This window comes from Lates calcarifer, linkage group LG4, assembly GCF_001640805.2.
Source record: "Lates calcarifer isolate ASB-BC8 linkage group LG4, TLL_Latcal_v3, whole genome shotgun sequence".
Classification (NCBI taxonomy): Eukaryota; Metazoa; Chordata; class Actinopteri; family Centropomidae; genus Lates; species Lates calcarifer.
In genome coordinates this window covers 17,855,921-17,876,984 of record NC_066836.1, presented here as the reverse complement: position 1 = coordinate 17,876,984, position 21,064 = coordinate 17,855,921, and the positions used below count along the sequence as shown (strand labels likewise).

The 21,064-nt window shown below is 41.0% G+C and overlaps 1 protein-coding gene across 1 annotated transcript; it reads right to left on the bottom strand.

The window, feature by feature from the left end:
• Window positions 1–3,544: 3,544 nt before the first annotated feature.
• Window positions 3,545–19,427, bottom strand: LOC108883795 (carboxyl-terminal PDZ ligand of neuronal nitric oxide synthase protein). The gene is made up of 10 exons (XM_018677276.2): window positions 18,868–19,427; window positions 17,936–18,007; window positions 15,451–15,543; window positions 15,291–15,349; window positions 15,060–15,168; window positions 10,981–11,110; window positions 10,363–10,487; window positions 7,330–7,491; window positions 6,489–6,657; window positions 3,545–6,001 (listed from the first exon to the last, which is right to left on the bottom strand). The coding sequence occupies exons 1-10, from the start codon at window positions 18,970–18,972 to the stop codon at window positions 5,469–5,471; spliced, it is 1,557 nt and encodes a 518-aa protein (XP_018532792.1). The 5' UTR covers window positions 18,973–19,427; the 3' UTR covers window positions 3,545–5,468.
• Between the last annotated feature and the right edge of the window lie 1,637 nt (window positions 19,428–21,064).

The window sequence follows — 21,064 nt, the reverse complement described above, 5'->3', positions numbered from 1 at the left end:
ACTGAAAATGTTTTACTCACGGTCACTTAAAACTGCTGCTACAGCAACATAAGTTTCCATGAAAGGCTTCCTTCAGGATGTTATGTATGAAAACAAAGACTGATGTAAATGTAGTTGTGGGAGGAAAGAAACAGAAAAAAACAGGACTTTCAGTATTACTGTATATTCAAGGCCACACATCCCTTATTAAACACATTATGTCTTTTTGAAACCACAACACTTTGAAGGGTATTTTGGTACATTTGTGATGTGATGTGACCTGTGATTCACCACTGAGAATTATGAAAGAAACAGCACTGAAATGTGTCTATGGTAATTATTAAGTTCATATTCATTTAAAGGAAGAGTTTGACATTTGGGGGAAATTTCTTTCTTGTCAAGAGTTATGAAACTACTTAATACAAAGTCAAGTTGTATCCTCCAATATAGTCTTCATTCTAAGGTACTGAAAGCTTAGCATAGCAGCTTAGCTTAGCATTGTTAGCTTACAGAAGCTTAACGTAGCTGTCTGTTTCCCCTATTTCCAGTCTTTTTGCCAAACAGCTAGCTGTTTGCTACAAACAAGAGAGATATTGATGTTTCTTAGGAAAGAAAGCAGATATGTGCATTTCCCAAAATGTCAAAATATCACTTTAATAGTGTACTAAAAAATAGTTCTGCCATCATTTAATGTGACACAGTATTAAACGTGTCTCTCACTATTAAAGATGACCATTATGGAGTAGCAGAGTTTCACTTACTCTTCAGGAAGAAAATGAGAGAGATGAAAAGTTTCATGAGTCATCATAAAGGCTGCAGCATGCCTCAGGTACTCATGGACATATGATGCACAGAAACTGGTAGCTCACAAGCCTACTCACATCTGTAGAAGAGCATAAATAGCATCTTAACAGGTGGTAAGTTTGATTCAACTAATGACTGATGTCATGATGCACTGGTAAAGCAGGTGGGAGAATACAAGTAGGTTTTGACAAACAAAATGCTAAGTCTACCTTCTAGCACCTCTTTGGAGTTAAGGCACAGTTGTGTTTTGTGCTACATGCTAATGTCAACATGCTAACATGCCCACAGTGACCTCTAGTGGAGCTGTTTTTCTGCAAATCTGAATCTGTTTTGTTTATCTTGTACGCACAGGTGACATGGTATACTAGCAGGTAAAGGGCATCATTGGGCAATCACATATTTTGTTGATTTTTAAAGTTAAAAGAGGTAAATACAACCCCCTGCAAGCAATCAGACATTTAAAAAGTCAGCACTTAATAGTCTCCCCACCCACCTCAGTAGATATCACAGCTTGCAAATGTTTGCATGCTGTAACCAAAAAGCTAAATTTTAACTTCATATGCACAGGCTAACAGCACCATCACTCTAGTGTCAGCTAAACCTTCCTGCAGATCCTTCATAGTCATATTGGGATTTTGCTTTGTCTTTCTGCCCAGCAGACGTGCAGTTTTAGCAGAAAGTTTTCTTGTTCTCTCAGATCTTGTCTTGACTTCCACAGTTCCCCTTAATTGCCATTTCTTGATGACATTTTGGACAGTGAAAACTGCAAGCTGGAAACACTCAGATATCTTTTTATAGTCTCTTCCTGCTTTGTAGACATCCGTTGGCTCAGTCAGTTGCTTAGAGGAGCCCATGGTTGTTGAGTGTTATTGCAAGGTCAGAGAATTTATCATCACCTGAAAATTCTTAATGACAAGTCTTGACCTTCTTCATGAGCCCTAATGAGTCAATTAAGGTCTTGAATTAATGAAGTCCTGAGTATTTTATAAATAGAAGAGTGCAATTTTTTTCTATGTATAAGTTCATGAAATATAAAGCAGCTGCATTTTAGAAGAAAGGATGTTTCTGTCTGTTTTATGCAGTGGTTTTATTTATTTATTTTCACTTAAAAAAATCAGAAAAATATGTACTTTGCCCATGGATGCCCAAACTTTTGCATACAACTATAAAAACAATGCCAGGTTTAGAAAACTCAGAAAATCAGCTTTGTTATGAGAGAGGAAATGCATTCAATATATTTGTTTGAGCTTAAGCACACACGTTTTTTGTTAAGTAACACTGAATGACTCAGTGTACCTCAGGGCACCTTTAAAAGTGCTATATGTACGTTTTTGCTATCACTGCATAGCCAGTGTTAGCATTAAGTGAAAAGTGTGGTACACCACGGACAGATCACTTGTCTATCATAGGGCTGACAGGTATAGACTAACAATCATTCACACTCACAGTCACACCTATGGGCAATTTAGAGTCACCAATTAACCTGCAAGTCTTTGGACTGTGGGAGGCAGCCGGAGTACCTGGAGAAAACTCACGCAGGCACAGGGACAATGTGCAAACTCTATACACAAAACCTGGGTAAACCAGACTAAGTAAACAGTCTAGAAGAAATGTGGCGAGTTCAGCATCAAACTTTATTCCTTAACTCACCAAGAGCTGTCTGTAGCTGTGGAGAACAACACCATTGTTAACTCTTGTTTTGCTTCTATGTCTATCACTTCTGTTTTTCTCTTGAAGTTAGCATGCTAACCATCTACACCACTTTGTGATAGTCACTGTGGTGTCCAGTCTGCCCTCAGTCCAATAGGACAGGATGAGGAAGTAGTGCTGACCAGTGGACATATTCTAACCTCTTCACTCATAAATTCAATGTTGGCTGAAAGCTCTTGCTAGTAAATAGCTGTTAATGCCAACGCTGGCTATGTAGCAATGGCAAAAATGTACATATAGCACCTTTAACATGCTGATGTTTAGCAGGTAATGTTTACTACAGTCACTGTCTTAGTATGTGTGTGCTAGTATAGCTAAAACCACAAACATCAACCTCATGGTGGTGCTAGACGAAAAGCCAGGGGAGCAAAATCAGAAAGATTCATCGTCTGAGAACCATGGATGTTTATATCATTTTGTGCCAAAATTCCGGACAGTCTGATTAACCAGCAAACGAGCAGGCAAAAACAACACGGCATGTCCAGTGAAATAGTGTTTGTTGAATTCATTTGACCCGCAGAATGCAAAGCATAATACTGATATAGATTCAGGAGGGGGTGAGCAGAGTGACACTACAGACCATTTTTCATTATAATCAAGCAAATGAAAGTAGAGGCCGCCCACTATCTGTGTCAGCAGCAGCTGTACTAGCAGAGCTGCAGGGTGTCGTGGCTGGATGTGGGTGGGTAATGGCTGATATTCTTCATATTTTCCAGCTTATCTGCAGGGTTACATCAAGCTGCTGCTGTAAGCACACACAGTGGGCTTGATGGGAGCTGACCCTGTTTAATGACCACAGCTGGTGTATCTCTAATGATAATAGAGAGCCATCACCCTCACAAAAGACCTTCCGCATGCACACATCCCATTTTCTCAAGCAGTTATAAATACTAACGAGGAAATCATTTTGAAAAGGTCAGCCCAGGAACTGGTGCTTCTTATCATTATGTCAGAAACATATTTCGGTTTAAATCACCCCTGGACACATTTCAGCAATTAGTAAGTAACACCAAATGCACTGAACATACCATGACACCACACAACATTTGAGAAAGGGCATTTAATTCCACAAGGAGAAACATCGATGTAAGTGCACTTTCACTTTTAGTACACTTCATGAGAACAGACATAACCTTGGAGAGAGAAATGCCAGAGATTGACAGAGAAATATGGATAGATGGATACAGCAGACAGATTGCGAGTGCAAGAGAGTGGCAAAGAGGTGACAAGCTTCAGGGAAAAGAGGGGAGGAAGGTGAGCGAGTTAGAGGGAAAGGGGGAGAGGCGGGCCAGGAAGAGATTAATCGATTTTGGAAAGAGCTCAAAGACACGTCCCCAATTCAGTGATTCACAGAGTTGGCTCACAGTCAGTGTGGTGGAGCTGGTACGACAGCTGGCTGCAAGCTTATGAAAGGGTCCAGAAGTTTTCTATGTGCCTCCATCTTTCCCTGAATTGGTACTTCAGGACTTTCCAAACAATTCCTCTGAAGGGTGGAGCAACAGTGATGCAGCAGTTTATCGCTGCCGCAGTACAGCATTAATAAATAATACTTACAGTACGTGGTGGCTACATTTTTAAGCAGCACAGATACAATTGTAGCAGCACCTGCACACAGTGAGATGTTTCCCTCTTACACAACACTTAATCAGAAATGTTCTTTAGTACTATAAAAGAATGAAGAAAAGTGTGAATAAAATCATGCCATGTACTGTAGGCAAAGCATCAAAGTTAATCAAACTTTGTACAATGTATTGAAAAGAGAAGAAATCAGACTATGACAGATACATGCTCATTTTTAAACCCATGTGTAATTTACAGATTAAGAGTCGTAGCAAGCACAGCAAGGTTTTAATTTTTCACACTCCAAAAAAAAAAGTGTTAGCATGTCAAGACAGATTTGCCAAAGAAATTTTTTCTTCATAAATCTGCATTAGATAACAGATAAAACAACCATGTCCATGCCAGATGTGTCACAAATCCATAAACACACAGACAAAAACCACAGTGTAACAAGCCCAGCGAGTGACGACAGCACCGAGTCAGGGAGCAACAATCATCAGACTGACACACACACACACACAGTATGTAACATATATATTAACAGATGGCAGAGAGAGAGACAGAACCTGAATCACCACAGTGTTTAAACTATCTGACAGGATTGAATAAAGCTGCACTGTGCCAAATTCTTATCTAGAAGTACCTTAGAGTATCCTTTTTTTTGGCTTTTCTCCCCAGTTACAGCAAATAATGTCCGATGTGTGGAGCTTGTGAAGCTTTAATCGCTGACTCGATTGATAAATTTACTCTCAAGTCAAAATGTTAATTTAGTCTGATATTTTAATTTGTGACCACAAACCTCTAAGACTGACAGTGAATGTGGACCTCAGCTGTACTTTGTTTTTGGAAAATGTTAGCATGCTAACACGCTAAAGCAAGATGGTATATGCGCATGTTAACATACCATTAACATGACAGTAGACTCTTAGTCTTGTTTAACCATATTTGATAAAGACATTAAGGCTTTAAAATAAACCTGACTTGGTAAAAATCTTTATGTTTTATGATGTTTTATGTTGGTGATATATAATATACATACATAATAATTTAGCAAATTTCATGAATCAAATTAGTTTTTATCAAATCATTGTACATTTTTAGACTAAGATGTATCATTTTAATTCTATTTTTAGCATTTTTATTATTATTAACTTTTATGAGCTCCACCACTGATATAAGTTCTCTGTGCAAAGGAAGAGACGAATCAGGTAAAATTTAGACCAGTCCAGGCCAGACCAGTGGCGAGTGAGCACTCTGTCCAGCTATCAGCCACAAATAATTTATACCAGCAAATGATGCTGTTTACAATACAGGATTTCTCTGTGATGAAGTCCTTCAGATTCTGAATTTTACTAGTTTCCCATTGGGGTGGGTGCATAAGTGCAAAGTTGCCTAGCGCAGCTTTCAGAGCACCGCTACACAGCCATCTCATCCCCTAAGCAGTCCGGCAGACTCTCTGCATTCAGCACGTTCATGAGTCTAGCTGCACCGTCGCCCCCCCCGCCCTCCCCCTGTCCCCAGCTGTCCCGATCATCACTCTCATCTGTGTTTGACTCGTACTCCGACCCGATCCCTGACTCCCTGAAGCGCAGCAGCTCTAGGGCTCCGAGGACCTGCTCCCCCAGCAGTGAACTCTCATCCGGGGCGCCGTCGCTGGGAGTCTCCCCCGTGTCCTGGCCCTGCTCCTGGCTGTCAGGCCCCCGGGAGGAGAAGCGGAAGCACTCGAGTCGAACTCCGCTGCCGCTGAGCCCTAGCGGGCTGGTGTCAGCACCCATGGTGCCCGGGGAGCAGGGCCCGGGGAGGGCAGAGGCCCAGGGGCTGTCGCTTATCTGGAGCTGGGACTGAGCGGCTAAAGGGCCTGTGGATGACGAAGGGGTAAGGGGATCACGGGGCACGCTGGAGGGCTTGGCACGGAAAGTGATCTCCAGGAGACTGTCCTGGGAGCCCACTGAGGACAAAAAAAGGAGATGAGAAGAAAGAGCAATAGATAATGTGGGAAAAAAATTAGTTATCACACGCAAACAGAACATGTAAGAAGTCTGAGCAAAGCAGATGAGATTGTGTAGAGAGGGATGACGTCTGTGCTGACAGGATTTGATAATTCATGACTATATGGCAGCATATTGCCACTGGCTAAATGCAGGGAGGGGAGAGCAGAGAGCAGCACTGAATCCTCTGAGAGGGCTGCCACACGATAATGTGTGTGCCAGAAGTGGATGAGAAAAGGAAGCACAAAGAGAGGAAGGAGAAAGGGGCAAACTGATCAAGATAAAATAGATGCAGGGAGAAAAGAATGATTTTATGACAGAAATTCATAAAGGAGAAAACAAAGAAACAAAGAGAGATTCAAGGCAACCAAACAAAATACATATATAGTGTAAATGAAAAAGGAAGCTGAGTGGTAAGTGGAGAATAAAGTTGAATATTCTGCTCACTAGATGTCAACTGGCCAGCAGCTTTGAGCTCCAGTTCCTGGATCTGTTTGACCAGCAGGGAAATGTGTTGCAGCAGGTCGGTGTTCTGCTGCAGCAGCCTCTGAACTCGGGCTTGGGCTTCGGTCCGCGCACACACCTCCACTGACAGCTGCTCCTGGAGGACATGAACCTGAACACACAACAACACACTGCTGCACATATAAAACAGACAGAAACTGGTGTGTACAAACACAAAAAGTTTCATTATTAGTCTTCTTATTCATTTTACATAATAACTTATGAAAATCCATTCTGTTGTTCAGGGGAAACTGCTAATAAAGTTCCACAATGACTCTTAAGTTTTGGCTTTGTTATGTCAAGAGTTTCACTGTGACTGAGGAAAGGCGTTGGTTTTCTTCAGAAGCCACATTGGAGGAGACAGGCTGAAAACCAGCTGGTCAGGATTAAGAATCAACTTCCATCAGTGAGGTTGGCTAAAGTGAGCCAGAAACTCTAAAACTCAAAAAAAGTTCACTTCAAATCTTCAACATCCTTGAAACTATGGCTCAGGCAAATTTAATTCGATGTGAAACTGTTCAAAAGTCCAAGTAAAACTGTATAGAAATGAGAGAAGCAGGAAGTAACCCAAAATATCTCGTCACATCCTATTTAACACACCACTGCCTGAAAATGGAAATAGCAAATCATTCCAATTATCATTCTCCAGATTAGATGAAACTGTGATTCCTGTGGGTTTTTTTTTTCCTGTTTCATAATGCACTCAGAAAGTGTTGTATCAAGCAACACAAAGTTTGGGGAAGTGGTTCCAGTTTAAGAAAGAGAAATCTCTTGTCCTCTCTACCTGTGCTGAGGCTGCTAGTGCCTGCTGTTCCTGCTGCTGTAGTTGTTTCTGGAGGAACTGGACCTGGTGCTCTGCAGAGCAGGAAGCCTCTGCTGCCGACTGACCCGACACAGAGGCCCCAAGGACGGGAGAGCTCAGCAGAAAAGATGGGTCATCAGACACCTATGGCAAGAATGACAGCAAAACAGGGTTTACTACTTTTAACAATATGAACAAATTACAGTATTGTGAAAGCCTGTGATATTTTTAGCCCTTTAAATGTTTGTTCATCAATTAACAGAGGAAAGGCTGCTGGCTGGAGTGATCACAGCCAACCATGAATCCACACAGAAATGTAAACACCAGCCACAGAAATTCAAGCTCAATCAAAAGAAATACAAGAAAAAGCAGTGGAAAACCTCCACAGCCATGAGCAATGCTGTCAAACAACATAAATCTTGCACATTTCTACTTTAAATAAAGTAAACAGAGGACAACATATCAAAGCAAGAGTACATATGACTGTGGGTTGGCTGTACAGTAGACAGAATTTAAAGCAAAGTACAGGGTCCTAAATAATAGAGTAAAAGTGGAAAGAAAAATATATAAAAGCATGTGTGTGTAGAAACAGGACTAAAGAAGTGGTTTAATAGGCTGACAGTCTCTGCCAGCCTGAGCTCCTCAGGGAGGGAACTGTAAAGAGACGCTGTACTGGCAGCAACGAGCCTGGCTGCTTTCATCCTGACAGGAAAAAAAACCAGGGATGGGTACTTGAACTGCCAGATATCATCATTACAGCTTGATGTTCACAGCCCCCAGAAGAAATTTTGAAACCTTAAAATGTATGTATATCATGTTTCCACTTTGCCTGAGGTCCCACTGTTCAGTGCTGCTGTAGTGCAGGTGCATAGGGTGAAATGTTGTTTGCTTTTAGATAGAGAGAGAGAGAGAGATCGGTGATACATCTACCATGTCAAGTTGTATACATAAAGAAAAAACAAAAACAAAACAAAAACAGGCAGCTATTTTTCACACCAAATGAGGATCGATAAAGAAGCCATGGTTGTTCTGTTAAGGCTGCTGTTGATGGAGGATTGTGTGTCTCTGCCGGCTTCTGTGATAGATTCCTACTTGAATTACAGATGAACTGTGAGATGAGACTAGAAATAAGAGCTTGGTGTTTGAGTTTTAGGGGCTGACACCACAGCTTGACATTTACTGACCTTTACATCATTTTCTGCTGCCATTGTATAAGCTGAGGATGGAAATATGTTGAATTAACCTCACACCTTCCTTTACGTTGATATGACTAACATGCTAGCAAACTAACTAAACAAACACATATTTAACAACATCCACACTCATTTGTTGTTAGTTGGTTTGGCCATATGTGAATTATGACTCACGCAATTATGTTAGACTGCTGCAGCTGGAAGAGCAGCTATGAAGGACTCGACTTATCTGTCATATCTGAGATGGGAGATCAATATGGTGGACATTCTTCTCATTATTACTACACTGTGAAGAACACTTGACCTTCTATGTACTCATGGGAGATCTGAACATATGAAATACTGCTGTTTTATTTAGGAAGAACTACATTAAAAAAATGCAATTATAAAACTAATTTCCTTGTTCTCATGTAACCATGTAATTGGATGTAATAGCGATTCCATTCAAACTAATTAACTCCTCACTGGAACAACACTAGTTTTCTCTCTGGAGTATTAAAGCGCTACATAGACTTGGTTGGTTGACAAATATCAGAGTGCAGATATTAGCTGATTAGCAGAGCAGCACTAGAAAAGGTACTTTCATCAGTAAACCATATGATCCCATCAATATTGACAAGCCTTGTGGAGCATTACTTCACAAACAACCCCTAAAGATGTGGCGCACTCACTATACATTCCTCAGTGGTGTTTTCTGATCTTCACACAAGTTTTTATGAGGCCAAACTTTCATCATGTCTCTCTGAAAGCTGTGAGTCTCACAGAATTATGGATTTAATTAGGAAAACATACACTGCCAAAATACATCCTGTTTGTCCTCAGATGTTTCTTCAGTAGGTTGAACATATTAAATCAATCAGTTTGTCCTAGTTGCATTTATTTAACTTGGTTGTGTCATGCCAAGTTATAACTTGAATCTTGAAATCAATAGTTGGACTTATAGGTGTGAGAACTGTTTTGCATTTTAGTAGGGCTGAGACAAACAGTGGATTAATCAATGAGTCAAACAACAGGAAGAAGGGGTTTTAATGAGTTCTACAGCTTTTTAGCACAGCTCATTCAAAAAGTTAGGGGACTCAGAAGAACCTCTATAACAAAACCTGTGGAGCGAAGTATGGGTCAAACTCCACAAATACGGCATCCTACATTTCCCATAATGCAGCTTGACAGCATCTATCCCTGCCTGGTAAACACCCATGTCTTTCAAACTACACGCCCATAGTTTTAAAGTAGATTTTCTGTTACAAAGCTTTAAACCTGATAACATCACTATGACAAGTTTTTTTTCTCTGGCTTTACAAGGTCTTTTCCACGGTCACAGAGAGCATTAAACAATCATTTACACAGTTTGATGGTGCTTATATTAATGAGTAAATTAAACTTGATGTGTAAACTTGGTGGAGTGCCCCTTTAAGTCATTTTTTAAAGGCAAAAATGGCAATATTCACAGGTTGTTGCTTCTAAAAAACTATTCTGTGAAAGTAAATGGAAGATTTTGGGCTTTTGGACCACTGGTTGCACAAAAGGTGACCTGAAAAAGCTTTATAGTTTTCTAAGGGTTATTTTTTCACTATCCTATGAGACAAAATGATTAATTGATTAAATACGTAAATGAATGGAAGATTAATTGATAATAAAAATTAGTTGCTGCCCTGCATTTTAGTTGCTGTGCTGGTGCCAGAAGCATCCATAAATCACACATTGCAGCCCTGGCTTCATCTCTGCAGGGTTATAAAAACCTCAGGTTTCTAATGGAGTGGGAAAATAGCAGGGCTTTGTATGAGCGACACTGAAATGATCAAGGACAACTTCTGTACTCTACCTTCCCATTGTTACCGAGGGCCTCGTCCTTTTTGCTCTTCTCCAGGTCTGATGAGACACACTCAATGCTCTCTTCTGTAGTGGCTTCAAGGTCTGTCTCTTCTGATAATGCAAACCTCTTCTTTGCTGTGGAGAGACCAGATACATGTATGGTGGTGGGGATTTTCATGCTGTTTTTACTTTGTGCTTTATAGTTTACCACACATGTAGAGGGGGTGACAGCAGCTGCAGCAGTGGGCCAAGGGCTGGCTGTAGCCCACACGAGCAAGGTCTTTGATCAATGGCTTTCACAATCTACCAAAACCAATCTGCAGCTGCAGCATGGCAAGCTGCTAAGAAAAACTATCTGCGGTGGATAATGACATCTTTTTTTCGGAGAGGTGAGCTCACTTGCCCCTGTTTGTTTCTGCAGGCGCTCAGCGTTTTTTTTTTTGTGTGAGAGAGAAAAGGCGAGAGGGAGAGAGGAAGAGGAGGCCTGGGGAGTTGTTGTTGTGTGAGGAGAATAAAAGGAGAGTGAGTTTGTGTGTGTGTGACAGAAGAAGAACGGGAAGGAGAGAGGCGGGGGTGGGGGGAATTTTGTGTGTGTATATGTGCGTGTGTGTAGGTACATATGAGTCACCTGGCACTGCCTCAGACTCCTCGGCCTTCCCCTCCTCATCCTCCTGGTCATCGCTTTTCTGCTGCAGGGTCAGCTGGTGACACACATCGAACGCCTGACCCACCGTCCGCACGATCCTCATGGCCTGAGACTGTGTGTGTGTGTGTGCGTGTGTGTGTTGGGGAAAGCAGGGGCGGGGGAAAGCAGCAGCAGGAGTACAGTGAAGGAGGATGCAAAAATGAAGGAACCCAGTAGGGGAGAAAACGATGTGCCAGAGGAGTTGCGCAGGAGGGAAATTGGATGGGCAGATTGAGTGTGTGCGTGTATGCAATTGTGCACAGGTAACAAGACACAACAGAGGCAGGAAGAAAATGGGGTATGTTGGGGCAAAATGGGAGGTGAAAAATGAAGACAGAAAGAAACAGGAGGGAAGACAGAGACCAAATTAAAGTCAGATGATATTACAAGCGCAGAGCTTCGGCTGTTTGTCCTTGTCTATCTGCTCTGCATACATTCTGCTGTCACAGTGATAGATCGGCCTATTTCAGAGGCAAGTAGCTTTGATGGCAGAGGGAGTGAAGATTAAGTTTGTTGTTATTGGAGGAAGCTCGGTAGGTGTGTCTGTAACATCAGGTCATCAATCAGGGATAGTTTAATTTGCAATAACTCAAAAATTAGCTACGGATGTCTCACACATACACATCCTGTTTGTCAAAGTAAAGCTTTATGTAAATTGTTTGTCTGAAGAACTTAATGTTAGAAATCATTCCCATGATTCTTACTCCTATGAGGAGTCACATAGAGCCTTGAAACTCAGCAACTGGAGCCAGCCAATTAGAGATATTTACCTTACAAATGTATTAAAGTAAGATAAACACTGACTGTATGAAAGAACATTATACAAGTAGGATTTATTGTAAAGCTGTTGTTCAGGGTTCTGACTGACTTGGTAGGGTTTCCTCTTGTCTGGATACAAAGTTTGTATCATCAAGCGGAAAGTTTAAATCGCAGCAATGATGACTTATATTGCAAGAGTTAAAACTGCATTAGATTTGCTAATGCTGTTGCATCTTTCCAGATGTCATTGTCTTATTCTCTTTCATGTCTGGGCGTATTGCTTAAATTAATAACATCAGACCAGACACCCTCTCTCTGCAAAGCTGCATCCTTAATCACACAATCTGTCATTTTGTGGCTTATTTGCATTTTTATTTTCTTTTAGCCTTAAATCAGTTGGATGAGATCTCATCTGAAAGCAGTTTGCTGATGTTTGACTAAGATGCTTATTCTTATTCTTGACTAAAACTAGAATAAATGTTCAAAACATTGTTGGCAACTAATCTTCTTATGACTTAAACAAAGATTAAAATGTCAAGTGTTTCTGTGGACAGCAAATAGACTAAAATGTTCATGGTTTTCTTTGACAAAAATGAGACCAAAATGTCCAGAGTTTAGTTGACTAAAACTGACTAAAAATAAAGTATGACTATAACACTGACTTTTAAATCTAAAAACAGCTGAGAAAATGAACACTACCTAAAACAATGCTCTGACAGCGGTGAGAATGAACCAAAACACTGAAGTTGTAGGCCTGACAGATAAACAATGACCTGATACTCACTATAAAGCTCCGTAAAGATTCTTTGTAGGTTATGTGGTAAATTGGTATTATAGTCTAAATAAAAGCCTCTTAAAATTGTAGAATAGCTTTATTCAACTTATAATGTTTTAAAGCTGAAATGATTAGTTGATTGACAGAAAATTATTTGGCAAGTATTCTGATAACTGATTCATCATTTAAGCCATTGTCAAGCACAAATGCCAAATGTGTTCTTGTCCCTTAGCTATGTCTTATCAGTTAGTAATCTGAATATCTTTGGGGGTTTAAGTTATTGGTCGGACAAAACAAGCAATTTAAAGACATTGCCTTGGGCTTAAGAGACCTCCTGTAAAATCCACTCCTGACTTGACAGATTTAATACACCATTTTTTTCTGATTATTTACTGACGTTGAAAGTGATGGCAGAAAAATCAAAAATGAAAAGAATTCTTTGTTGTTACCCTTATGTGCCTAAATGTTCTATTGTCTTCATAAAGTCTTTTCAGGTTGTATTTCATTATAAAATAAATTCAGTATAAAATTTGTTCTGGCTTATATGTGGGTATCAGTATTTCTTAAGCTGAAACACACGGGCAAGAAAATTCAGTGTGGCCTTTGAGACACCAGCACTTCCCTGATCGATTTCAAGGTTTCTTTTTTTCCTTAAAGCCCTAATATGCAGCCAAGTGCTAGCATACTAAATCCTCTGGAATTAAACTTTATCCACCATGTCCTTCCCCACTCTCACTAAAGGTGAGTTTTTGTGTTTTCTGTATTGAATAGTGGCAGTTGCAGCATTGAAATAAATTTATTGCTATCTGCCTCTAGAGGATCATCCTGCCTCCAGGCTTTCAGTCAATATGTCAAGGTAAGTAGTTCAATCAAGTGAAAAAGCAGAAAAATAACACAGGGATAAAGTCATAAAATGGATTATTTTTGCTCTATCAATACAAAATTAAATTTTGTTTTTAACTGTCGGGTGAAAAAGCCAGGCCTCCCAAGGCCAAACACAAAAGGCTCTGTTGATGTACGGAGCTGACATCTGAGCCCTGCTGGGCTCCAAAACGGCGTGATGAAAATAAATCAAATCTCCTCTTATCAGCTGGTCCATCTCCTCCTACTCAGCACACATGCTTAGTCTGCAACACCCAGATAAGGCTCCACAGCCCCGGGGAAGTACTGAGGCACCACTGACTGTGTCCCTGACCGTGTGGTGGGTGTTTTGTTCAGCATTGGTGAAAATGTCCTTAGGTGTTGAAGTGAAAAAAACCCTCTTCTTTTCTCTTCCCACCAGGATGATTAGTATGCAGCTTCACTAAGTCACTGTCTGTCTGGTATCCATGGTGAAGGGATGGGAGTCAACCTCACTGATGCTCTGTCTTTGTCATAGAGGGGAAAAATGGTCTCTGCTTGATATGCAGATATGTGGAGAAGAACATGCCTTTCATTTTCATGTCAGATTAACTGGCCATGTGTGTGGGTCCAACAGTGCAATACATCACTGAGGCACTGGGCATAAATATCACCATTAGAAGCTGCAGTATATGTAGAAGCCATGGAGCTGAAAAAAAAATCACAACAGCTGACTTGTTGTTGTTCATATTTGTTTGCAGGATAAAGCCGGAGATATTCTATACATTTGTTAAAATCAAAAAATTTTACAGTAAGACCAAAACCAACAATGTGTTGTCTCTCTCTTAATACTTTGCAGCTGCCCCATCCTGTTGCTCTAAGGACTGTCATTCCTACTCAGGACGTACAATTTTAAAGTAATACTTTGACATTTTGTGAAACATGCATTCAATTTCTTGCAGAGTTGGATGAGAAGTTTGCAATAATCCAATCAGCCAATTGTGTGGCAGCAGGGCAATGCATAAAATAAAAGCACACAGATCAGGAGCTTCAGTTAATGTGAACAACATGAATCCATGGACCCAACCTGCCTTGTGTCAAGGCTGGTGGTGATGGTGTAAAGGTGGGAAATGTTTTCTTGGCATGCTTTGGACCAATCAATCAGCATTTTAATGCTACAGCCTATCTGTGCATTGGTGATGACCACAGTTTACCATTTTCTAATGACTACTTCCAGCATGACAATGCTCCATGTCATCTCAAACTGATTTCATGAACATGACAATGAGTTCAGTGAATTCCAGTGGCCTCCCCAGACACCAGATCTGAATCCAACAGAACACCTTTCGGGTGTGATAACAGGAGATTGACAGCATGAATGTGTAGCTGACAAATCTGCATAAATGATGTGATGCAGGAATATTTCCAACACCCTGTGGCATCCATGTCATGAAAAACTAAGGCTGTTTTGAGAGCAAATGAGGAACTACTTTGAAAGACTACAGTGTTAGTGTGGTAATCCTGATAAAATGCACTGAGTGTTGTGTGTTCAATAGCTTTTGGACAGCAGTTGAGGTCTCAGTCACACAGGAAGAAGCTACAGTTTATCAGATTTTAGCTAAGGTATTTGGTTCCCAGTGAAACGTACCTTCCTCTTTGACTTGAACACATTGCAGCGGAAAACATTGCTCTGTCCATCTCTCGCTATATAACTGAAGATCTTCAAGTCTTGAGCATCATGTGAGACATAAAAGATCCTGTGGAGGCAAGACAATACATGAAATCAGGTTGATGGGTTTTCTGATTAGGATTTTCATCAAGTAGGATACACGCCTGGTTATTTGACGTCTGTGATTTAATATAATCAGGAGGAGCCTACCTGTAAATAGGATCCTGTGTCACCAAGATGGTATTCTCATCCCATGACCACCCTTTTCTCTGTTACAACACAGGAACACATGGGTTAACAGTGACAAAGGTGGTTTTGAAAAGACGAGAGATATAATTCATAAAATAAAATCACAATGTACATTACTGACCTTCTTCTTTTTGCGTAAAATCACTTTGACACAGTCGGTGGATACAACAATGTTGACCTTCTTTTTCTTTATGTTCTTCAGTTTGAATTCATACTGTGGAGGAAGGATCATATCCATATTAACATTTTAAGGCTGTCCAAAGGTTGAATTAAATCAGGCTGATTATTATGCTACAAGGTGTGACCAGCATTAAATATCGCATTGTCTCACTGAGACAGCTCAGAGCAGAGCAGCTGTTTATACATGGTAAGTGATACATGGGAAAAGAGAGAAGGTATAATGTAGATAGAAGATATTTTTGACTTTCTTCTTCTCAGGGGGAATCAGTGATTGAGTAAACACTGAGAAACTGTCAGTTTGTTTCTGGAAGCTGTTTAAGCTTTCAAAGGCAGGCTTCCCAGAGGGAGGCAGACATGTGTGGGACACTTTCATCCCTCTCCATGATTAATGCTGGAGCCTGTACCCTCTGCCTCCACTGCAGGCGCAGACTCCAAATATCAGGACCGAGAGATCTAAGAACAAACAGGACTTATGTGAAATAACACGGCTCTCGCTTTAAAAAACACAAGGTCCAACATCAGATGATTAATTGATCAGATGAAGTTCTGTTAAAATCACCAGTCTTCTTGGGCGGATGAACCGTCACCCGCTCTGCGTAGCAGACTTGGATATTCTCTGTCATCTTTCCTTTGGTTTGTGTAAAAATAACAGCCTGGTGCTGTCTTTTATTTTCAGCATGATTGGAGCTGTCTTTTCAATCTTTTACTGACATTTCAGAATAAAAGAAAAAGGAGAGATGTTGTTATTACCAACATGACAAGTTATATCTGGTGATTTTGGCGCTGATGAATGTGGAGCAGTTTGTCTATAAGCCTGTGACCTGTGTCACATTCAGCAGGGAAGCGCTTCACTGGAGCCCCTCTACTTAATATTCCCTGTCATATGCTCTTATCCAGTTCATCTGTCCTATTGTTGCGTGGGAGTTTTCCCTCACATGCATCCAAGGCTGTAGATGCTCAGGTGAAGGACACAACTCCCTTAATGAGCGTGTGTCTTATCCAGGTTAATGCAGCCCCACGTAAACTGGGACAAGCGGACCATCCATTTCCACACACACACTCACGAGTCAGAGGGAGATGAAGTGGAACACAAGATGTGTTCATGCTGCATTTTCATGCACATCAGCCTCAGCCACTCACTAACACTTACAATGCCCCCAAGCACAACCAATGCCACAGGTTGTGTCAACTCACCTCTAGTCTTATCTCTTAAGCCACTGTGAGTACTTTCAGGGCAAGTCAGCTTTTGAATATTCAGAGTCTGTCTCCGCCAGATGTAGAGACTCTTAATCACTGAGCCATTACCGAGCTCCCGAACAGCCCCGACTCTTTTACAGACTTGCTTTTATGTTATCTGTTCTCAACCACATTTAATACTATGCTGTTTATTTTATTCATGTCATTATTTGTCTCTTAATACATTTTCTTTTCCTCTATTTTTTTTTTATCTCTTTGAGTTTAGAGTTTATTATTTTTGCCTCATATCCTAACAGAAGAGCACTTTGATAACTCAGCTTTTAGATAAGAGCTACATAATACAGATATTTACTTTGAATTTATTACTCTATGAAAATTCTCAAAGGGTACACAATACAAAAAACTTGGAGACCATCAAGGCAATCACGTGGCCTTTGGACTACCCTGTGTGCTGTGTGGGTATATTTTCTCTGTTTGAGTTGCTGAATTGTGTGTATGTGTGTGCGTGTGTGTGTGTGTGCCATCCACTCAAACCTGCAGGCATTTAGAATGTATTATAAAAAAATAAAAAAAATTTAAATCTGAAAATAAATAAATAAATAAAACTCACTAAATCTTACTGTAAATCATTATCCTGCACTAAACTCAGAGGATCAGGATTAAGTTCTTCCTGGGTGTCACTGGGGATGTGGCCAATGTCAGAGTGACACAATAACTTGGATGTTAGATTAGATATAGCAGCTGACCAACAGCTAAATCCCCTCCTCCCCAGCGCCTCTGCAGTGATGTGTAATGACAAGGCATTGCAGGGTTTCCAGCGGCCTTGTCTGGTTCTAAATAACGGGGGGGCTTGAGAGATGTTGGTTTTCCTAATGGTATCACATATAAACCTGTGTGTTGTGTCTCTCCTCAGCCATAAAATTTGAGTTGCCCTGTGAATCCTTGCCGTGATTTAAACTCCTCCTGACAGCCCACTGGATCTGCAGAGTGTGTAGTTTCTTATGCAGACTGGTGATATATCTGAAAGGAGGATTGTTGAAGGGAGTAAAGATCCTCTGAGCACCGTGCACAAGGTGAAACATAAAGCATGAGAGAGGGAGAGAGAGGATTAATGTGCATGCACCATCATCAATCGCTGGGTCACTGTTTACATGTTTGGGCTGCTATTGTCACAGGGGTCAAGTTCAGTGAACCGATTCAGGGATGTTACACATATTTAAGTATCTTACTCTGATTCTCCTCATTGCAGCGACTATCTCCATTCGACTGCCGGGGCGACCCACCTCCAAACTGCCAATGTACTGCAAAATGTAAGAGAAAGGTTCAAAGACTGGCAATTTTAGGGAATGAATACCACTGATTACTTGGTGAGTGTTTGGCTGGCAGGTTGTTAATTCCTAATGTACTAGATTTAACAGCTTTTTTATACATTTCTGCAAATATTCCCCTCTATGAGGAGAGTTTTAACACACTCAGAGGCCAAAGATGAAAACTTTAATTGACAAAAATCTTCAGCCTTTCTGCACTCCACAGTGTTGCCATAAATTATACAAAATAAATAAATCATGTCAGCAATTTTACACTTCTCCATGCAAGTAATGTCCAATTTTAAGGCTTCATTAGAAATTCATGTCATAATCATTTTCTCAATTAACTAATTGACTAATCGTTCAGACTATAAAATGTCAGAAAATAGTGAAAGTATCCATCACAATTTCCCAGAGAGAAAGTGACACATTCATTTCAGTCCACAACCTAAATGTTCCATTTACTATCATTTACGAGGAAGAAAAGCAGCAAAGCCTCACATGTGAGAAGGTGGAACCAGCAAATGTGAAACATTTTGGCTTGAAAATTGCCTGACACGGTTAATTGATTATCATTATTGATTAATAGTTGCAGAATTTCTGTCGATTAACCAATTGATTAGCTCTAAAAAATTGAATGCATAAACATTTTAAAGTCTTGCGAAGTAGACAAAATCCAAGTGTCGTAAGGTCGGTGAACACCATCAACATTACATAAACCCATGGGTAAATGTACAGTGTAGTGATAGTTGTTCCAGTAGCAGTGACTGAACGCTTCCCGTCTCAATATTTGACACATTCTGATCCTTAATCCTTCCGCCATCCACAAACTATCTGTTGCAGTGGGTCCTTACCTTTGCCTCGAAGCAGACCCCATGCTTGAACACCTCCTCGTTGTGCATGGGGATCCTCAAATCGTGCACGTCATCTACTAAATTGTACTTGGTTACCCCTGGCATCGCTTTAATGATAACTGTCTCGCTCCCGACTCTCGTTTTACGACAGCGCTAGAGACCTGCAGATATGCGCATCTCCTCCGCCGCTGCCCCCCTCCGCACTCTCACCGGAGAGACGCGTCACTCCGGAGGTCATCCGGGTTGAGGCGCTCCCGCTTATCGACGAATTGTTTGTTTAGACTAACGCGCTGACCGGTGATCGGTGTGTGCGCTCGCTGACCCCTTCGCTCCGGTCTGAGGCGCGACGGAGAGACAGTACGCGTCGCCGCCACCGACGCCGTCGCCGCCGGGGTCCCGATGACGCACGGATCTCAAGACGATTATTTTTTCCTCGGAGCGCCGTGCCATCAATCTAGGAACTGATTTCTCTGAGTGAGCGATCAATATTCAGGAGCAGTGGGTGCTTATTAGCTTTGAAACTGGGTGTAAGATCTAACAGATGAAGCCAGGTTATGCTTGTATACACTCTATCAGCGGCTACAGCTGGTGTTTGGTTGTATGACATCTAGTGGCACCACAGGGAACAAACAAATCCCCAAATCACTTTCTCCCACTGGATTCCTGGAGCCCCCCAGGGGTCTTGAAAGGGCTCTCAGTTCCCTTCATCAAAATGAGGATTAATATTGCCAATAATTTCAGAGAAACTGAAGCACTTACAGTAGAGGTAGACAGCAGAGATGATATTTCTCTGACAAACTGAATGAAGGAAGCATTAGTGGTCTTACAATGAGCTGACACAGTAACACAACCAGGTGAAGCTCCATCACATACAGACACACTCTGAGGTGTTAGTGGATCTTTCTCTAAGTGTTGACACACTGACTGTTGTGACCTTTATTCTCTCGGCTGCAGTGTGCTTCTGTAGCTCCATTATAAGTGGAGCTGGGACACCGTAGCAACTTATTTCAGGTCAAATGACATGAAAGCAGCCCTGAGATATTTTTGGAATCTACACAAAGACAGGATGAACTGTAAGCTGCTGAATGGGCATTGATTTTTTTTAATGTCTAGCACATTTTTACCCTGCTCTGCAGTTTTAGAAACAGAATCGGGTTTAGTGATGAAATACTGAATTGTACTTTATTTTCTGTCTGGCTTTAGTTACAAGACAATGCAGCCTCTTTCTCTGGCATGTTATGACATAGTAAAGTGGCTATATACATTGGTGAAATTTAAAGACAGTGACCCCATCCACAAGGCGGGAGGGGTCACTGAATGGTTTGATGAGTATGAAAATTATGTGAATCTTATGTCATGGCCCTCTCAGTCACCACATCTCAACCAAGCTGACACAAATAAGTGAGATGTTGGTCCAACGTGTTAGACAGCGCTCTCCACCACCATCATCAAAACACCAAATCAGGCAGGTAGAGTACAGAGACTTGTAGAATCAATGCCAAGGATCACTGGAGCTGTTCTGGTGGTTTGTGTTGGCCCAGCACCTTATGACACTGTATGCTGGTTTTTCCTTTAATTTGTCATCCATGTGTATATGTATCAAATACAGTGCGAGAACAATGTGACAGTATTGCTATAGTGATGAAGCAGTAAGAATTATCACTTGAACACACAGCTCCTCAGCTCATTGTTTAGCTGTTCAGTGCAACTACTATATTTTGGTTCACTCTCAATGTTCTCATAGTATCTTAGTTTTGTTTTCCCCTAAATCTTTAAATATTTGCTTTGCCTATCAATATAATAACACATTTCTTGTTTCTGATAAAACATCAGTTATGCTTTTTGCCCAGCAGGTGGCAACAGAGCTCTTTGTATTTTACAGGATGTAAAGCTTGTAACAGCACAAGACCAAGCTGAGGTGACAGTCACACGTCCACTTTATACATTAAGGATGCTCCTACACATCCCTCTTTATCTTTTTGTGCAACTTGTCTTTTGTTGACCTGTCTCAGGAAGCACTCGGTGTGATTGTTGTACCCTTGGTCTCAATGTAAGGCACAAAGAGACTCCATTAAGGTCCAAATGAACAAAGTGCTCTGTCACTTGAGAAAATCACCCCATTCACTCCTTTATTTTTTGGAAGTGTCGAGCCACAGTTTCCTGGGAACAAAGTGTACCCTGAAATCATACTTGAAAA